This window comes from Vanellus vanellus (genome assembly GCF_965231255.1).
Source record: "Vanellus vanellus genome assembly, chromosome: 23".
NCBI lineage: Eukaryota > Metazoa > Chordata > Aves > Charadriiformes > Charadriidae > Vanellus > Vanellus vanellus.
The window spans coordinates 3,845,777-3,865,739 of NC_138928.1; the positions used below are offsets into that span (position 1 = coordinate 3,845,777).

Sequence of the window (19,963 nt, forward strand, 5' to 3'; positions counted from 1 at the left end):
GACCGCCAGCGATGGCTCTGCCCCAAAGAGAGTCACCAGGAAAGAGGCGGTGGCTTCAGAGCCTCAGCTCCTGGATTGCACGGGCCGGAGAACCTCATCCAAACCTTTCTGTGAGCTCAGCTTCCAGCTCAAATAAGCAGCACGTGGAATTGTCCTGCAAAGATGTCACCAGCCACCGGAGAGGGAGAGAGGTCTGTCTCTGCACGCATGTTTCTCTTTTTCATTTATTCTTTTAAACCTATTGCGGTGAGACTAGCCAGGTGGAAGACAGCAACCATCGCTCCAGGTAGAATACATAAGGACATAGACATTATCCCTTCAGGGGAGGGAAACCTGGAAAACAAAGGTTGCAAGTCCAGCTTGAATTGCGTGAGGAGAACTGGTGATCGCTGGCCTGGCTTTGCATTTTAAATAAAAAGCAAAGTCCATTTTGAAAGGGGACAGTTGTCTCTCTGCACCACACACAAAAGACATGACCACTGGATAATCATCATATTCCATTTATTCTGTATACATTCGTAGTGCACGTTAATGTAAGACATGAGCGCTCCTCGGGTCACACAGCACTGCTGCTGTTCTTCACCTGTAAGGTTACACCCGGGGGAGATATAAAGAGGGACTGAATGGATATCCATAGAAATAACCTGAAGAAGCAATTACACAGCAAGATCAACCCCTCTGCTCAGAGCAACTGAATCCCCGGCGGCCAAAGCCCCGAAGCACCTTTGTTTTTCCGCCACATCAGAAATGTTCAGTATCAAAGACACCAGTACAAGTGACAACAAGGAGAATCGCATAGGAGGAGAGCTTGAGACAACACAGATGCATCTGGGCCTTTCAACTGGAAAATTACATTCACTTATGGAAGAAAACCAAATTAGATCCTTTCTTTACAATTAGCCCTTTCCATACCCTGGCCTGTAATTGCCAACTTCAAAGCTCTCAGGATTTCCACTAATGTATTCACCTTTGGTCCTGTTCGGTAACAGGAATCTAAACCTGTTCTGCTGCCCGCGTGCGGCATTTCAAGATGAGTCAAGTTTGGGGGAAAAACAAACTTCCCAGAGAGACTGACAGCAGCCCTCCCAGAAGCTGAATTTAGGCAACGCGTTCATTAACGATCATTTGTTAATGAGACTTCACAGTCAAGACACCACCCAAGAGGGCTGAGCAGCGTCACGCAGAGGGACAGAGGAAAGACTTTGGGAGAAAATGGCTGAAAGACAGCTGTAACACCAGGCCCCGGTTTGGCTTTTCTCCCAGTAAACAGCATGGCTTAGGTAATAGAAATAACAGTGTGTCAGTAACAACGAACACATTTGAGTGTCTTCACAGAAATATTGATCCTTTAATCCTCACAATCCAGCCTCTCCTTTGCCATCCTCTCCCTGTGTAAGGCAGGTACAACTCACCGATGCTCAAACCTCCTTCCCTAGGGGGAAAAGCAGGCACATAAAATGGGTAAAAAGAAAAAAAAAAAAAATCAAAAAACCCCTCCCATGATAAAAGACAACTGAGTGCTGGGAGAAGCCGTATTCCTACCAACAGGTTCTTAGGAAAGGGAAGGGTAAAAGATCTATTTATGCATTCACCAGGGAAGAACCATCAGGGGAAGAAGTCTGATTGATTAACTCAAAACTCAAACAAGAACCACTTAAAAAGGTTAAGACAGTCAAATTCTCTCTGCGTAGCACACAGCTGCTTACCAACTCATCCCCTGAACTCCACTCTCGCAGGCAGAGGAAGAGGACCGGCGGAGATGCGATACGGTCCCCGGCGGGGGCTACACAAACCTGCTCCGCAGCAAAGTACACAAACCAACAGCGAAGCTCACGCTGCGAGGCCTCCGCCGTCACCCGGGCCAGCTTCATTTTGCTGCCTAAACCTTTCCTCCAGAACCAGAGTCTCAGCAAACGCGACAGCTGGCTGAACACAGCGCCTTTTCCCAAGTTACCAATTCACAGACAAAACATTGAGGCGAACCATCTGCCTCGCAGAACTGAGCTTGGGAGAGTAAGAGATGTCACAGCTTCGACTCAGCTTCAGGGACAAACTCCAGAGCAGGTTTCAGACGTCCACGTGCTCACTCGTCTCCTCCTGGTCACCTCTGTGGCATCAGTTGGATGCACAGAGCCCTGGATGAATCCTTCTTAACTCAAAACCAGATTTATGGATGCAGCCACAAAGGGTGAGGTATTCTGCTGCGTGGACACGATCTTTGTTGCGGGGGATATTCCATGGTTGAAGGCATAGGAGGAGTCATTGGGTATCCCTCGGTTTGTTTCCCATCCAAGTAAACATGTGCGTATATATCACTGTGCATCCATTGGGAGAGTCCAGCAAACTTGCACATAAGGCTCTAAGCAAAATCTGTAAGATCCATCTTTACAAGGTGCCATGAAGTTACAACATATTGCATAAAGATAATTTTCAACCAAAAGAAAACCGTAACAAGGGAAGACTCCAGAGAGTTTTCAGTAGGGATCCCTCCTGCCCATCACCCAAGTCAAAGAACTGAAGGAATGAGAAAATGCAAACTCAGGTGTCCTCATCTTTCAACCCAATACTGGTTTCTCCTCCGAAACCATTTCAAACGTGGCCACTAGAGGAAGCTGCGACACTGGAGAGCACCGCTTGGGCTGTCACACAGGGAGAAATCTGAAATAGTGACATTTCTGCTCCCGGTGCCCCAAGAACTACCGCCTTAGCGTTCAAACACCACTCCAGCCTTTCCTTGCACTTTCACACTGCCAGAAAATTTTGATCTTAAGACGTTCTCAAAGGGTCCTGGCTACTTAATGCAGACCCTGCTCTTGTGAAGTTTTCCAGAATAGCAAAAAAGCGAGAAAATCACTGGGACGTGAACCCAATGCGCACCCTGAAAGCCATAAATAACAACTGGTTTCCTGGCTGCCTGCACGGCGTTTCCCATTTAATTGCTTAAACATTAAACAAACCCACTGCAAACAATGAGCTGTGAGCGGCTTTTCATTCCCAAAGCTTTCTGGGGAGCTAGCGATACCACCCGAGCAGAGCCTGCTGAGTCAGCAGTGCTGTTCCCCAATGCACGGCCACCAGGGAGGACACAACGGGACAAAAAGCTGAGGATGGTGTAGCCAGTCACCCGCCAGGTCACCGTGCACTGAAAGCAGCAGATGCAGCCAGCATCAGCTCTATGTGTTCTCATCTTTAAGGTCAAGGAAATCCTTCTTCGCCTTCTTTGAATAGGTGCAGCATCCTCCACTATAAAGGGGTAAGGGATGCCATCAGGGAACAGCGATAACGTCTCTGCTATGCGTGCAGCTACACAGCTATTGCACAGTGGTCTCCTTGTCACTGCTGCCTTCAGTGTCCTTGGGAGGGAGGGGAGCATCAGATTCATCGAAAAGGAAAGTGAGGTACAAGTCGGACAACCCAGTTTGTCTGGAGGACACGAAAGTCAGCAGTTCAAAAGCACATAGCCAGCTTTCCCAAAGCAAAGCTAATTTAAAGCCACCAGCATCGGTGTGTTTTCCCTCATCCCTGGAGCTCACAACATCTACAGGCTCACACCAGCCTCATCCCACCCGTCGGAGACAGGCAGCCAGGCTGGTGGCCACAGGGAGCACCCAGGAAGCAGCCCCAGGTCTCACCTGCTTTCTCCCAAGACACAAGCTGCCACCCGACGGCATCTTCCCTTGCATTTAACCAACCTGCAAACCTCCCCTGTGGGTGTGGAAGGGCCCTGACGTCCTCCTCCACATAAACGTAAAAGATTTTTTTTTTTTTTCCCTTTCTAGGGGGAAGAGGGGAATAAGTATTTTGCATTTCTCCGCTGAGGCAGCAGCAAGGCAGGTTCATACAGGGACTCCCAGAGCACTGCCCTGTGCTGCCATGTGGGAGTTGCTAGTGCTATCCCAGAAGGTGACGCTTACAGCTTAGAAACTCTTTATTTAAATAGTTTATTTAAAGCTTAACACAGTTAACTTTTATATATATATACATAAACAATTTCTTGTCTCACTTTCCTAGCTAGATTTAGGGGGATATATTACTTGTCTTTTTTTTCCTTCAAATAAAGTCATTTGGTATACATATAAAAATATATTACTTGGGTTTCCTTTCAGTTATAGCTCACAAAAGGGTTGGGGTAGAGAAAAGAATGGAAGACAAGCACAAGGACTCCAAAAAAGAACTCACAAAAAAGGAAAAAAAACAGTGAATTTAAGCATGTGGTGCACTGTGAATTTATAGTGCAACAGCAAGCCAAGAAATCCACTTTCTGTGAACTTTCTATGAGCATTACTCATAGTTCTATCACTTTTTTTGAACTGCATGGCACATGTCCTTGTTCCCAAAAGGGTCACATTTCAATATGACATTACAGCACCAAAACCAAAAAGGCTGAACTTCAAAAATCTGGAAATCAAGTTTCTGGACCTCAGTAGCAGGGTACAGCTGGATGATTGGGTTCTCTCCTCTTTCACACTGGAGGTTCCCCGATTTCAACATGGGAAACACTGTTTGGCAACGTTTCTGCTGGCAGCAGGACACCTCGCAGAGCACTGGTACTCTCAACTCCTATCCCAGGGAGGAAGATGAAGAATAGACAGCAGAAAGGTGGGACTCCAGAGTAACCCAGAGCGCTTCTGTCTCATTGAAACAGCTTATAATGGCAAAAAGTAATCCAGGGAGGGATTAAGCTGCAGCGTATCACCATGCGGAGAGGTGGTGGAACATCCTGCAACGGGAGAGGAGCAGAGACCCTACGCAGGACCTCACACAGAGGCCTGACAGCTCAGCTTAAACTCAGCCCTGGTATCAAGAGAAAAATCCACATCAAAGGCCACAAATTTACCCGAGAGCCGAAATTTAGCCCTTCCAAGTCCGTAGTCGTAGGAAACAAACTGCACATTCACTCAAAACACTGATCAAATATTTCTCATGGATCCAGCCAGGCACGTGGGTGTAGGCAACGACTTTGATACAACTCCAAGCTCGGCTGCCTGGCAGCTCTGCTCGCACTCCCACGGCTCCCGTACCATTTCCCACCCACCCTCTGACAGTCAGTCCCAGTTAAAAAAAAATTTTGATTCACAGCCACTCTTTTCCCCAACTGCAGCTCAGCAAAGCCACCAACCTCTTCTGAGATCTGTCCCCCAGACAGGAGGTGAGAGCCACAGTGAGTACGCGTTTCATACTGGCACCAGTTTTGGCAATTACCACTGGGATGCAAAAGAACATTTAATAAATAAATAAGTAAACAAATAAATAAATCAACAGCACTTCTGAACAGCCACCAAAAAGAACCCTTAAAAATCAAAACAGGATAGGGTACAATTGAAGTTTTCTATATCAAACCTCAAATCTCTCTCATCGCTGCGGTCTTCCCCTCCTCTTTTAAAGTAGGGGCTCTTCAGGAAATCAGGTTTATGTGATCACAGTGTCTGTGCCCATGGCTGTCTGTCCTTCTAGAGCTGCCCAATTTAAATTGAATCTGAGAAAGGGACAGAAGTATAAAAAGCTCCTACCAGCTTCGGTGAAACAGGAGAAAGGAGCAAGTTGCGGGGGAGAAGACCGTAGCATGAGTTCCCAAGTCATCAGGGATCAGCGAAACCCCAAGGCAAAACCTGACTTTGGAGTAGCTGCAGAGCTCGCCTGGAGTCACAAGGCATGAAATCCACAGGAATAGGCTTGATTTGCAGTGGAGCTCCTAAAGCAACTCATTTTTGGAAACACACCTTCACCATGCTACTGCCCTGCCTCTGCAGCCAAGCTGTTGGCACTGCAGACGGAGCTGACAGGCAATCAGGAGAGCTAACCCAATTCGAGCCTATATCCACACAGTGCTGGTACTCTTGCCGGCACCTTCTGCCCCCTTCACCAGAAATCTAACCTTCAAACAGCATCATCAAACATCCCAAATGGCTTTAAAAACGAACTACATGGGAGAGACGGAGAGGGAAAGACAGACAGACAGACTAGCCTTAACATCAGCTGTAGGAGCCATCCCATGACACCAGGTAATGGGGTAAACAGGGAAGCAAAAGGCAATGGCAAATGGAAGTCACACCAGGCAACACACTGAAGGTCAGGTACCAAAGCCACGACACAGTGCTTGCACTTGGCGTTCCCCCTTACAGAGGCAGGTCAGTGCTGTTATGTCGAGTTTTCCGCGAAGTCCCATCATCTCTCGGCAGGGCCCTTTGCAAACTGGACATGGCTGCTGTCTTTTTTAGGTCAATGACCGCGTAAGAGTCCGTCCGGCGGGCTTCGTGGGTGGCAGGAGGTGGGACACGGGAGACCAGCGGGTTCTGATGTCCCTTGTGCGGCTCAGCCTCCAGCTCCACCTGGATGTAGTTGAGTTGCCGCGGCTGCTCTGGACAGGGCCGAGGGAAGTCGAAGCTGAAGACGCTGGGCATGCAGGAGCGACGAGGCTTTGGTAGGAAGCCGCTGCGCCGCTGGCTGCTGCCCCCATGCAGTGCGGTGTTCTCCGAGTTCATGTAGTTCTGCAGGGGATCTTCGTCACCAGCCTCGGAGTAACCGTTGGGGGAAGGCGTCAGCACGTCCCCAGCGCCTGCATCCTCCTCGCCCCGCCGGAGTGGCTGGCACTCCCACACCGGGGGCAGCGATGGCAAGTTCTCATAGTGCAGCAACGCCGTTCGGCGATGGGAGCAACCAGCTAAGCCCGTATCCTCCCGGGTGAGTTTCAAGCGCCCACCTCGGCAGAGAGAGGAGGTGCTGGGGGGCAGCAAGCCGTTGATGTTCTCGTAGACACACTGGGGTGAAGGGCACTCCTCCTCACACTCGTTGTTGTTGTTGGGGGGGCAGAAGTGTGTCCTGCACTCCCGGTGGTGCCGACAGACGCGTCTGTAGTTTGACGTGGGACCTAACACGAACTTAACCTCCCCTGGCTGCAGAAAGATCTGGGGATTGCGGTCTTCGAGGGAGCAGCTGTGGTTCCTATGGGGGAAAGGAGGGTGGACTTCAGGCAAGGAGTGCATACAGTGTCGGCCCCTCAGCTCCTGATCACCATTGGCCGTGTTGACGTAGGTGTGGGACTGCAAGGAGAGAAGCAGAGGGACAGTGAAAGGAGAAGAGACAAAAGCAAAGCAGCTGTCAGCAGCTGAGCAACCAACAGGAATGGCAAATTTTGCAGTGGCTGATGAAGCAGGAGGAGGCGAAAGAATTTCAGAAGTTGAAAAGATTTTGGGAAGCAAAACACAAAAGCCGTTTCTGGATTTGTGGGCTGAAGGACAGACAAAAAGGAGTCCAACTGCAGAAGATACACATCATCTATTTCACGCCTGATGCACATGGCACCGAACAAAAAACAAAGCCACTCGCAAAATATTTCCTTGAGCGGCTTACACTGGTGATATTGCAGCACTCACACCTACCTAGGCTTCTCTGGTAATGGTTGAGACAAGATGGATTTTGTAGGGAAAAATCTTAAATTCTAAAACTGAGAACAAAGAGCTGAATATCAAAATTAAAAAAAAAATAGTTCGAACTTGGGTATGCATCTGCTCATCAGTTTAGGGGATGCATCAATAGCTGACAGATAAGACAACATGACTTAGGCTCACAAGCTAAATGCTGCTGTTAAATCATAGAATGGTTTAGGTTGAAGGGACCGTGAAGATTATCCAGTTCCAACCCTCCTGTGATAGGCAGGGACACCTCCCACTAGACCAGGTTGCTCAAAGCCCAATGAATAATTTAAATAAATAATTGCCACGCAAATACTTGTGGACCAAGGAAGCCAACTCAGTCAGCCTTTACAGAGCATCTGTTCTACTGAAGTGGCAGAGAGCAGAAGGCTCCAAGAGCAAAATGAAGCTAAAGAGAAAAAAGAACAAGGTATGAGGATCCCCCAAGTTTTGCTGGAGAAGAGAAACCCAGAATTGCACAGGACTGCTAGCAAAACAAGCTGCTTGTTCACTGCTTGAAAACAGCAGAATTCGGGACATCCAGGTTTACCTGCTCATCAGGCCCAATAAGGGCATGAGTAGAGTCTTCACCCACAGAAGAATGCCTCAGGCTGCTCACAGAGGGGTGGCGGGCTGCAGAGTATGATAGGGATTCTCCAGGGAAGCTGTGAAATCCATTGGGAAATCCTGGGACAGTGTACCCCTGACCTGGGAGAGAATCAAGACAGATAAGCATTAAAGCATTGGTTTGGTACAAAATAGAGTTGACTTCATTGTCACAGTAAGCTGGCCTCTTAACTGCACCCTCTAAGTCAGAACCAGCTGGTCTGGGGAAAATCCCTACGATGAAGTACCTAGGACAAATAAAAGGGCTAGGCCCACTCGTTTACATCTAAGTCACTCCTAAAGGACACAGGAATTGAGCAAATCCGAATTCTTCCAGATATGTTTTCTTCTAGGAACCACCTGATCCTCATAGGTGCTACTTAAAAAAGGCCACTTGGCAGCGGTCCAGATGGAAACCAACTGAAGGGTGACAACTCGGTTGACTATTTGAAGGGCTTTTTGTTGCCGTTTCCTTGGAAACAAAACACCACATCGCAGACAAGTGGGGCCTTAAAATAAAAATGCTGCACAGGACACACATGGACATAAAGATACGGGTCAGCAGCAAGGCAGCACATGGGAGAGATTCATGGGCTGCAGAGGGCAGTTTCACATGAGCAATTGCAGACATTGCCCATGTCTCTGTGTTCTCCCCTCTTCTCCCCAGCCACCAAAGGAGCCTTACTGTTGGGTGCCTGGGGGGTCCGGGGGAGCTCCCGCTCCGTGGGGTGACTGTTCCTGGTGATGACAACAGGCTCTTCCACTACGTTGATACTGTTACACTGCATCAGGTCCTGAAGCAGATTAAAGATCTCCTCTGCTCTGGAACACTTGAAGGCAAAAATCCCTGCACAGTATTGAAGAGAAGGGTCAAAAAAGCAAGAAAGCGATCCTGCTTTAACAAGAGCATACATAATTCCCGTCTCTAAATGAACAGGCCATCCTGATTTCTTTTGCTGTGCTTAACACAATCAACCCCTGCAACCCACAGCCAGAGGAAAACAACCAACAACTCTGTGGATTATTGCATCAACAGAAATACAATGCCATGGCTGGCATCTGACGAGATGGTGCATTATTACAAGAAAAATAGTGAGCACCCCGATTATCTTAAGATGATCAATCCCACATGAGCAGAGGTGTGAAACAGACAGGCTAACCGGTCTCATTTCATCTCTAATCTTCTGTTTTAACTCACTTGGCACCCAGTCCAGTTCTCATTACCAGGGGAAAGTCTATCCAGTGACTACTGGAAGCTGAACTGGGCCCTGTGGAGTGTGCACAAGAACGTCATATTTCAAAAATGTATGGAATTAAACAGTGTCTCCCCAAACGAGCAGCCCAAACCAGAGCTGGTGTGTGCAGAGCTAACCAATCCCAAGCTGGTACGCACACACACGCACAAAAGCCATAGCAACGAAAACGGCATGGCAACAACAGCTGCTACCCCAAAGAATAACATTTTAAAAATTCTAGCCATAAAAATAGCTGTATCTGCCTTATATAAGGTGGGGAGCAGCATCAGGAAGGAGTCCTCCAGATAAAATTAATTAAGCAGAATAAAATCCTACAAGGAAGGGAGAAAACTCATCAAAACACACCACCATCACTCTCATTTCTGTCTGCTTTAAGACTGATGAGTAAGTAAGTGTCTGCTAAAAAATCTGTAATATACGAAGAGCAAACGGCTCTGCTTTATCACTGCCACTACCTGGACCTATACAAAACCAAAAGGCACACAAGGCAGAATTTTAATCACTGATCTGCATTCCACAAAAGGCAAAACAGAACCCGAAGACAAGCAATTCTCATCACTGGCAACTGATAAGCACGACTCCAGGAGAGGAAAACCCCACTTACATAAATATTAAAAATGAGCATACGGCACCACAGATTTGTGCAGTGCTTTACACAGACACTGAACAGTCATGCAGAGTCCTTTTGGATAAGAAGGAGTTTACAAACACGTTAATGGAATAGGAAACAAACTTTTCTTTCACGGGGATGCAGATGCCAAGAAAACATTCAGCTCTTTAAAAGCAAGAGAGACAGACTGGTAAAGGAACTAACAGGCACCATTGTAATATCGGAGTCTATTCCCAGCGCTGCTGATGACTTGGCATGTGCTCCTGGGTGACTCACTTCCCTTCTCTATGCCCAGCATCCCCACGCATAAAATCAGTAAAACGTAAAACTCCTTTCCCTCTACGTTACAAAGTTCTGCCAGACACAAAATGCAAAGCATTAAGTAGAACTAGCACTAACCAAGGAAGAGAATGCACCGAGAAAAACAAAATGTACTCAAACCTATTGCTACTGACGTGCATTTGGCAGCTCTGTGGAATTAGCGACCTGTAAGAGGGACCTGCAAAAAGGTACAGGTGATGCCCTTTCGCTTTATCCCTGGAGTTAAAAGATGCTTAACAAAGCTTCAGTCTTGCAAAAGGCACTTTCTAGCCCGTAAGGAAAGAAGCCCAGCAACCCCTCCTACCACAGCTGTGCATCCTTCAGTACCCAAGCACTGAGCTGACAGTGTAACTCACACCCTCTGACATTAAATACGCCCCGTCCAGTGCTCAAGCCTGCTTCAGCAATTACCTCACGAGCACCGATGCACTAGCAAAATGAGACCATTAGATTTATGCCCAGGTCCTGAGCCTTGATGTTGTTCTCATTAGTGTTTTAATCAGGAGTATTAACTATAAGCGCATTCCGGTATCCTGGAATGGCTGCAAAAGAACCTGTTGATCCATTAGATGCAGGAATTTGGGAAGAGACAAGCATCAGCACACTCCAGCTGCCTGGAACAGAAACCTCAGCCTTCCTTCCTCCAGAAACCTCCACACTCACCCTGCCCCGTCTGGCAGCGACGACCGCTCTCAAAGGAGAAGAGGTTGGAGTCATAGCCATAGCGGCGCAAGCAGAGGTAGGGCCACCTGACAGCATCTCGCTTGTGAGTGTGCAAGATGAGCTCTGTCTGTGTCAGCTCCATAATCCCAGATCCCAGCTCGTTACCTTCATCGTCCACGTTTGTTACCTGCAGAGGCCACAGAGCTCACATCAGAAAACTCAGTGTATTGGTATCAAAAAAGCCCACCCACAAAGATACTGTAATTCCCATGGATTCCCCCTTCATTTACTGGAATGCCTTTTTCTCAGCTGAGAGCCTGAATTCATTGCTGGCAGAAGGCGCCAAGCCGGCAGCCCTGGAGACTGTGTGCTTGGCAGTTCAGCTGATGTGTCTCAGCACAGACGCTGGAACACAGCCCTGAGCAATAAAAGGTTTCTCTCCAGTTCCCCATTTCGTTTCTCAGGCTGAATCTCAGTGCAGAGGCAACTTCTACTGCAAATACAAACATATTTGCAGCAGAGGTTGCTTAAGGAAAGAGGGAAAAAAAAAAAAACAAAACAAAACAATAACATATTTGCAAATCTTATAATGTGAAAGACTCCTCTGCAAGAGCAGAGGTTATTTTTCCTTTCATGCCTGGAGTCCAACCCATGCTGGGCTTCGCTAGTAGTTGGTGTTGTCACAGACTTTCTGATAGGGATGAAGGTGCAATACTTACCTTAAATTTGGTGGGATGGTTGTCTGGGATACTGTCTCTGCACAGACAACTGCAGCAGCTCCCCATGACGTCAGGATAACAGGTAATCCCTGGACAGAGGACACAAAACAGAGGACAATCATATTTTCAAACCAACTCCTCCCACCCACTCCAAACACGAAGAATTTACAGCCTGTAAATCCTCCTCAACCCCCTGTACATGGCCCAGCAGGTTTGGATCTCAAACTCTTCAATATGTTCCTCAATTAATGGACACCATACAATATAAGGCTAATTAGAAAGAACAGCTTTCTTACCATTAGGCAATTGTTGGATTTTTTTGGAGGAGTGAGAAGAAATTCCCACTACTGTCCCTCTATCTCCTTTGGGACTTCATGGTAACCAGGTGTCAGAGTCACCTAAACCTCAAGGGAAATGTTCCCATCTTCCACCTGACAAGAAGAATACAATTAAACAAACTTTAAAAACAGAAGAGTAAAAAGCAGGAGGGGGGATGGGTGTGTGCGACTGAAGTTCCTTTCAAATACCACAAGAAAGGCAGGTGCATTTTTTTTTTAATCAACTACCTGCATTTATAGGAATATAAGAAAATAATTCTGGACAGATTACTCCTATAATTTCTGAAAAAAATATACAGTCTACAGCTAAAAAAGCCCGAAAAATAAGAGATATTTTACTGCTTGGCTTTGGGATCCTACACAAGAATGGAGTTTATCAGAGTTACTGTAGTGCAAATAAAACACAACAGTAATACCAAATGGCTGAGGGTGGTGAGGATACGAGGAATCACACGCATCTGCTGCTTAGGAATATGAAGATACCTTCACTCAATTGAATGTCCTTATGGGTCAGAGAACCAGCAGCCTTTAAAACAAGTAAACACAACAGCTGTTCTACTTTGGACTAAGAAAAATAACAAATGCCAGAAAACACAAAAACTCCGCTATCTGAAAACAGTCAGCAAGTACAAGGATCAAGTGGGCAGGAGCTGCACATGGTAGTAATGAGAAATACTGCTATCTTTGATGCAAACTTAAAGAACTCCACATCCACTCTAGGGCTGGGGATTCAGCAGCAGATAACACCAGAGGATGCCATGTTTTATTTGGCAAGAACAGCTAACTATCTCTCCATCTGAGGTGTGAGAGAATAAAGCCATATGGATAACCAGCCTGGCACAAGAGCAGTAAATAAAATGAAAAGGCTTTTGGAAACCTCTCACTCTGCCATGCCAGAATCTTCATCGCCAGTCGCTCCAAATTAAACAATGAATGACGGAGTTGCATCTCGGTGCAAAATCATGTTGCACAGCTGCCCTCAGGCTCCCTCGCAGTGCAGAGGGAGGGGAAAGAGCCAGTGGTGAGCTGACCAAGGGGTCCCATCAAAACAGAACCTAAATCACCTTCCACTGCAACCTCATGCCTTAGGTTTGGCCACTGACGAATTCCCTACCACATCCTAACCCTGCAAAGTCCTACTGAAAAGGAATGCTTCCTTCTGAGCAAGCTGAAGGAGCTCAGGCACAAATCAAGCCGGCTGCTGCCTGCCCTCCTGTGCATACCCCTCACCCGTAATGGTAATAACACCACACGCTCCCTGTTCAACACCGCATCCTACTCAAGCCATCCTACTTGTTTTTCTAGACTCAGTATGGATTTACTCCCTGCTGGCCTTACGGGCTTTGATCAATAATTTAGCAACAGATCCCTCTCTGCTTCATCTAATCTGGTCACCAGGGGCCTTGTCCTCTAGCGTCTCTGCCCTCCCACTCCCATCTCATCAATTCCCTCAGTTAAAAAAAATAAAAATAATCTTGTAGAAAACATGTTACCTTTGCCCCCTCTTTCTTCTTTATTCCTCTCTCCCTCTTCTCCCTCTGGTGCTCCCTCCACCCACCTCTGTCTAACCTGCGAGGGGGTTAAGTTGAAGTGCTGTTACCTATCCCAAACATTATGGTCAGAACTTAATAAACAAGAAAAAAAAAAACAACATTGTGAGACTCCTGAACACTCCCTTGGGCTTCCCGCCACTCCTCGCTGTTGAACATTTTAGCGGCATCCCTTTCACACAGACATTGAGACTCTTAAGACTCCGGTCTTTTGCTCAGCGCTTTCAACACACACCTTTCCGACATCAGTTTGTCAGCTGAGAGCCTTAACTACTCAAACCAAACACTCTAATAGTACGAGACACCTCCCTGTGAGCAAGAGCACGTGCCTCCTAAGACCAACAGCCCCATCCTCCCCTCCAGTCTCTCCACCTCTCAGGACCCAAACCTAAATCCTCCTCAAATCTTCGTGGCCCTCCTTGGCCCCGTCTCCAGACCACAGCTCACCTCTCCCGGGTCGTTCACTCTACTCCCAAACCCCCTGCTCCTACAGAGGCTCCATCCGTACCCCCCGGCCTGCAGAACACCCTTCATGCCTCCATGCTCCCAGTGATGCACCTCAACCCGGCACTGAACATGAGGGTCCACCTAATCCCAAAGGACCAGGGCACCCCAGGCACCACCGGGACCCACCGTGACGGCCCCACGCACGGCTACCTCCTGTGGAAATGCACATGGCTCCACACCAACCCACTCGTGACAGGCAGCAATGGACCCACCAGCATGGGAGGGAGGAGAAGGGCTGCAGCGGGGGAACCTCCGGGGGCTAGAGGGGCTGTTGGCAAGGAGAAGGGGCTGCTGGCAAGGAGAAGGGGCTGGAGGGAGGAGGAAGGGGCCTGCACAACCCGTGGGGACGGGGCCATGGGGAAGGGGGGTGGGGGGGGGAGGTGACGGGGAAAGGAGTGCAAGGGGGCGGCCGGAGAGTGCGGAGAGGGTGCGAGGGGACACCGGGGAGGGGGAACAGGGAGGTAAGGGGGCGGAAGGGCGGCAGGAGGCAATGCGGGCGGGAGCCGGGCCGAGGCGCGGTGCCGGTGCCGAGGGGAGGCCCGGGCCGCGGGTCGGTACCTGAGGCGCTGCCCGGTTCCGCCGTCCGGGAGCTGAGGCCCGGGCCCTCGCTGCCGGCGGGCCCCCGTCCCGGCCCGTCCCCTGCCCGGCCCGCCGGGTCCGGGCTCGGGCTCGGGGACCGGGTGCGGGTCGGGCCCCGCCAGCGCCGCGTCCCCCCCAGCCCGGGCCGGGCCCGCCGGGAGCAGCGAGTCCGGCGGCCGCCGCCTAGAGCGTCTCGGGCTGGGAGGACCCGGACAGGCGGGAGCGCGGCCGCCAGGGGGCGCGCCGGGTCCGCAGAGCCATGGGCGTGGGGGCGTGGTCTGATAGGGGGCGTGGCCCGGCGAGGGGCGTGGTCAGGACGGGGTCTCTTGCGGGGCAAGACGATGTGTTGGGAGGTTTGGGGGGCAGCGAGGGGGCTGGGGGGGGTCCGGGGGGGGGGGGAGGGAGGGCAGGAAATTCTGTTGGGGGATTAGTGGAGGGAGATTTGGGGGCCAATGGAGGGAGTATGGGGGGTCTGGGGCCAGGGGATGCTCGAGGGGGGTCAGTGGAAGGGGTGGGGGGGGCATCAGTGGAGGGGCATTGGGGAGGGGTCTGGGGCAGCGGGTGCTAGGAGGGGTCAGTGGAGGGGAATTGGAGGGGTCTGGGGCAGGAGGGAGTGCTGGGGGGTGCACTCTGCCCCCAGCTGCCCCCATTCACAGCATCCCCGTGCACCGCCCTCCCCAGTTCCACCAGTATCAGAGCACTAAAACAGCACAGTCATGGCAACTCAGTGCTGGGGTCCCACAGGCGGCTGCAGCCCCGGACCACCTCCATGGGTGCCCAATTACCCGCAGTGGGGCTGCGCGGGGTCCTGACTCCGCCCGGGCACTCCCAAGCACTGCGATGTGCTAAATAACGCCTGCGGCCGGCGTTTGGCCTCGGATGAGGCACAGCTTCCCAGCTGGGAACATGTGGGGTCTCCAGGAGGGTTCAGGGCAGTGTGGGGGGCTGCCCTGCACGCAGGAGAGCAGGGAAGCCACGAGGAGAGGCAAGGCTGGGCTGCGGATTTTACAATTGACATTTTTACACTCGCAATTTTTACAATTGCAATCACTCTGCAATAACAATCCCACCCACGCTGTTACGGTGCAGGGCTGTCGGACATCAGCCACGGCTTCAAAGCGGCTGCCGGCTCCTCAGCCATGACGCGTGAGCATTCCCGGTCTGCTCCAGTGCTGAGTCGCATGGCTGCAGCCCTGCCCTGTCCATGGGGATGCTGCCGGCCACACGCCGGTCGCTCTGTGGTGTTATGGCAGCCAGGAAGCCCTGCGGGCCAGCGTCCTGCCCATCACACGTGCATGCTCGCTCAGTGCCCGTGGGGGACTTCGTGGTGTTTCCAGGGCGGTGGCTTCGGTGGAGCGGTGGCTGGTCCCACCTCGGAAAGCCCTGAGTGACCCATCTGTCGAGTCTGAGTCCCTGTGCCCGGCTGGAATCCTAATGAGCACTTTGCCCATTAATCTTTCTGCCATTCAGAGGGATGGGGGAGCGTGGGGAGCGCTGGCAGCGGCTGATTCGCAGCCCAGGCTGGGAGCTGGCAGCGGAGAGGAGGGGGGGCCCACCACCACCCGATGGTACAAAGTCCATAGCAGCAAACAGGTCAAGATAAAGCTGTGGAGACCAACCTCCCACCAAAGCCAAACAGTGGATTAACTTCCCCGGCGCAGATCTCAGACCTTAAAGGGTCCCTGGGGAATCACAGAGCTGCTTCGACAGCCTGGATAGGACCCCTCTGCAGGCACACAGAGAGTGGCAGCCTGCGGAGATGCTCGCCTGCCCCTTCTCCTTTTCCTCCTGCTTCTTTCCCTGCCCGGGTGATTTTGCTGAGATATAAACCACCAGTGAGCAGTGCAATAACCTGTGCACCAACAGCGCCCTGCATGGCCTCTCCCAGCAGTGCCACCAGCTTGTCATGGAACCTGGCCATCTCCTCTGACATATTACCATCACTTTACAGATTTAGACTGCAGTCCCAACCCTGGTCCCAAGGACCTACATAGTGCATAAACCACCTGCACCCCCCAGGGCTTCCAACGGAGCCCTGAAACAAGACGCAGCTCCTGGGCAGCGGGGTGCTCGGACCATGCAGGTGGCAGAGGTCTGGTCCAGTCCTTGCAGATGTGGGTTTTTGGGGGGATGCTGTGTCTGTGCCTATCCCCAAAGTCACATCAACAGGCAGGAAAATCTTATGGCATGTGAGAAATACAACAAAGAGGCTCTGCCTTGCGTCAGACACTGATAAATTTTACCCTGACTCTTGCTTGAGCGCAATTGCTGCAGCCGAAGCTGGTCTAAATGACTTTTAGGAGACTTGTCAGGTGTTCTGGGCTTGGGAAAACTAGGACATCCTGACTTGCCTCTGGCTAACTCCTTTGTGAGAGCCCAGCCAAAGTTTCTCCACCTCTAAATTGGGGTGTAATGACACTTCCCCTCTTTCATGAAGCTTCAACTCTTTCTGATCTAGGTAGGAAAATAAATCACTGCGCGGATCATAAAAGTCATCAAAACGGCAACCTGGGGTGAACTGAGCCGCAGATGGAGGGAAGGGCGCGGACGCTCGGAAAATGAGAGGTAGCGAGAAAAACAGATGTCATCCAGAGCTCATTCCCCTGTAGGGTTAATGTACACCCCCTCCGCCATCCTCTGCTCTTCCCCTCCCTGCCCGCCGCTGTGAGTCCCTGCCATTGGCTGTCTCTGTAGGTTTAGGCTAAAAAGCCTGTAATTAGGACCCCGGCTGACACAGCTCCAGTTTCCTGGGCAGGCAGATTAAAAAAAAAAAAAAAGGAAAAAAAAAAAAAAAGAAAAAGAAAGAAAGAGAGAGCGAGGGGGGTGAAAAAAATTGTTTCCCTGACTGAGCTTGGATGTTTTCCTTTCGCTTTGCAAAGTTTTCCCTGCTGAGCCTCCATTCCCTCGCCTCCTCCGGAGCAAGGCGGGACGGCGGCGGCCGCAGCGGGGCTGGAGCGGGCGGCGGATCCCGGAGCGGCGGAGCCCGGGTACCGGGGCGCCGGGAACGGGCAGGTAGGTGAGGCTGGAAAGGTTTCCTGGGGTCTGTTCTCCGAGCTACGTGCTGAGCTGGGGGAGAAAACGTTTGGGAGTCTGGGAGGGGGTGGTGGGGAGCACCGGAGAGTCCCGTCCGGGAATTGTCTCAAGGGGAAGGGGAGGCGAACGCGGGGAGAGGGAGGGTTTGGGGTTTTTTTTTTTTAGCTGTTTTTCTCTGGGAGAAATAAATGGGGGGAGCAGAATGGTATCGCTGCCCCCGTGATCTTTGCTTTCGGGAAAAGCGTTTCCTGAGAGTGGGAGACGGCGGCTGCTCCATCGCACCGGACTCCACCGTCCCGGGCTGTGCGGCCACCTCTGCAGCGGGCAGGTGCGCGGGCATGGGGCTGGCAGGGCTGCCCGGCTCCCCCCGCCAACGAGGGTCTCTGGGAAGGGGTGCTGGCTCTGCCATCCCTCCTCCACCTGGGATTTGGCGGGAATGGGGTGTTTTGGGGTTGGTGATGGAGCTTTGCACTGGAGGCGGTTGGGCCCCGTCACACCCCGACATGCCGGGCTGAAATCCGGTGGCCGCGGGGGAGAGGAGGGGTGACGGGTCTCGGTTTCTACCCACGGATGTACGAATGGCTGAGTTATGGCAGGTTAATAGGTTACTGCTCCCCGCTGATCCGGGGCAGCCGGCCACGCGTGCGCTCTCAGGACAGGGGAAAACACCCTTCGCAACACGTACATCGCCCTGCGAGCAACCAGGCTACCGCATCGGCCACAGCCCCCTCCGGTGACATGAAGCCATATGGCAAAGCAGGATGCTGAGACCCCCCAATCATTTGGGGGACTGCGCTGACCCTCTCCCTCCACACTGGCCCACGGGATGGCTGTACCCAGACAGTGGCCCCCAAGTGTCACTCCACCTTGTACCATCACAGGTCCAAAAGCCACCGCGGGCTCCTTCGTGAGACAGGCTCCAGCTCGGGCAGCCTGACTTGGGCTGCATTGCAGGACTCGCTGCTCCGGCTTGCCTTGCCAGACCTCAGCTTATCTCGCCTCGAAGAGATGCATCTTTATTCCTCTGCATCTTTATTTCCACGTACCTTCATTGCAGCTGTGTTGACAGGAGCTTAAGCAAATACAGGTTATCCTGTGGGTGAGGTGGCGAATAACAGAGCTAAGCCCCTGAAAGCTGCCAGTGCTTTTGGGCGCTTGAAAGGGGATCTAATCTTTTTGGTGATGGCGACCTGTTGTGTTTCCTCAGGGTTGTGGAGCTGGGGAGCGTTCGGTGCTTCTGAAAAATAGGCTAGAGGGGTCTGAAAGCGGGTCTTCTAAGACAGAGAAGCGACTTTAGAAAACCAAAGGCTGTGGCAGAGATGCAGATCAGCCCCTGGCCGTGCTGGGAACAGGGAGGCTGCGCTGAATGCGAATGGGCCCGGGGTGGCTGCACTGCAAGTTAATGTGTGACCTCGGCAGGAGAGGGCTGGGAGCCCGCACACGCTCCTGCAGCCGGCTGGAGACAGGGGCTGCTCCCGGGGAGCCAAATAAGATTAATATTCCTGTGAATTTTAGCCTCTTGTACCCAGGGAGCTGCGACTGCTTCGCAAAGGGTTGTAGCTACTGTAGGAAACTCGCTCAGAGCAGGAAGAGGGATCCTTTGGGGCTACCGAGCCAGGCAGTGCCAGTAGACCAGAGCCCGGATGGCCGTTTGCAGCCATACTAACACCAAAAGGCTGCGAGCGGGCCGGGGAGCACGGCGGGGACCTTGCCCATCTTGTGGGGAGTGCAAGGGAGGTGAGCAATCACAGCCTGGAGGAGCTCCCACAGGCAGGAGGAGAGGCTTTTAAAGCAAAGGCAAACGACAGCCAGTGGCGCTCAGCCTGCCCAACTGGTCCCTCACACGTCCCTTCTCTGGGGACGCTGGGATCTGCGCTGGCGGGGAGGAACACCTCCCCAAAGCACCCTCCTGCCACCTCCCCCTGCCACCCGGTCCAGGCTCTCCTGTCCCCATTTTTGAGGGCAGTGGCAGGCTTGGAGCATCCCTTTGCAGGAAGGGCAATAGCAGGACTGCCTGGAGGTGGCGAGGAAGGGCAGGAGGGAAGAGGGGACAGGGATGGGGAGCAGAGGAGATGGACCTGTTGGGGCTGCCTGGCTCCTTAGCATGGGAGGCGCATAACACTGTCACCGTCTGGGGCTAATTACAGGGACTTGTCTACAGCCCAGACGGCTGCCAGCCGGTGTAATCACATCAAACCGGGCTGGGCTGGGCTCTCCAGCACAGCCCCATGGATTCCCAGCAGCCGGGAGCCCTGCCCTCTCCGCTCTCCCCCAGCATCACCCCACTGGGCTCCCTGCTGATGGCCCTGGGACAAGGTGCCCTGTGCACCCTGCCACGGAGCTGGGGCCACGCAGGCACCACCAGCTCT

The 19,963-nt window shown here is 51.7% G+C and overlaps 2 protein-coding genes across 2 annotated transcripts in view; both read right to left on the minus strand.

Annotated features, from left to right (window-relative positions):
• The window catches only part of OARD1 (O-acyl-ADP-ribose deacylase 1), a 357,380-nt gene extending 346,535 nt beyond the window's left edge, over window positions 1–10,845 (minus strand). Inside the window, exon 1 of the mRNA XM_082494572.1 lies at window positions 10,841–10,845. The gene's annotated coding sequence lies outside the window, so the exon portion shown is untranslated. The remainder of the gene's footprint in view (window positions 1–10,840) is intronic.
• FRS3 (fibroblast growth factor receptor substrate 3) lies at window positions 6,012–14,684 on the minus strand. Its single transcript, XM_082494554.1, has 7 exons — window positions 14,541–14,684; window positions 11,884–12,018; window positions 11,588–11,676; window positions 10,869–11,055; window positions 8,704–8,865; window positions 7,963–8,120; window positions 6,012–7,040 (listed from the first exon to the last, which is right to left on the minus strand). The coding sequence occupies exons 3-7, from the start codon at window positions 11,651–11,653 to the stop codon at window positions 6,117–6,119; spliced, it is 1,497 nt and encodes a 498-aa protein (XP_082350680.1). The 5' UTR covers window positions 11,654–11,676; window positions 11,884–12,018; window positions 14,541–14,684; the 3' UTR covers window positions 6,012–6,116.
• Between the last annotated feature and the right edge of the window lie 5,279 nt (window positions 14,685–19,963).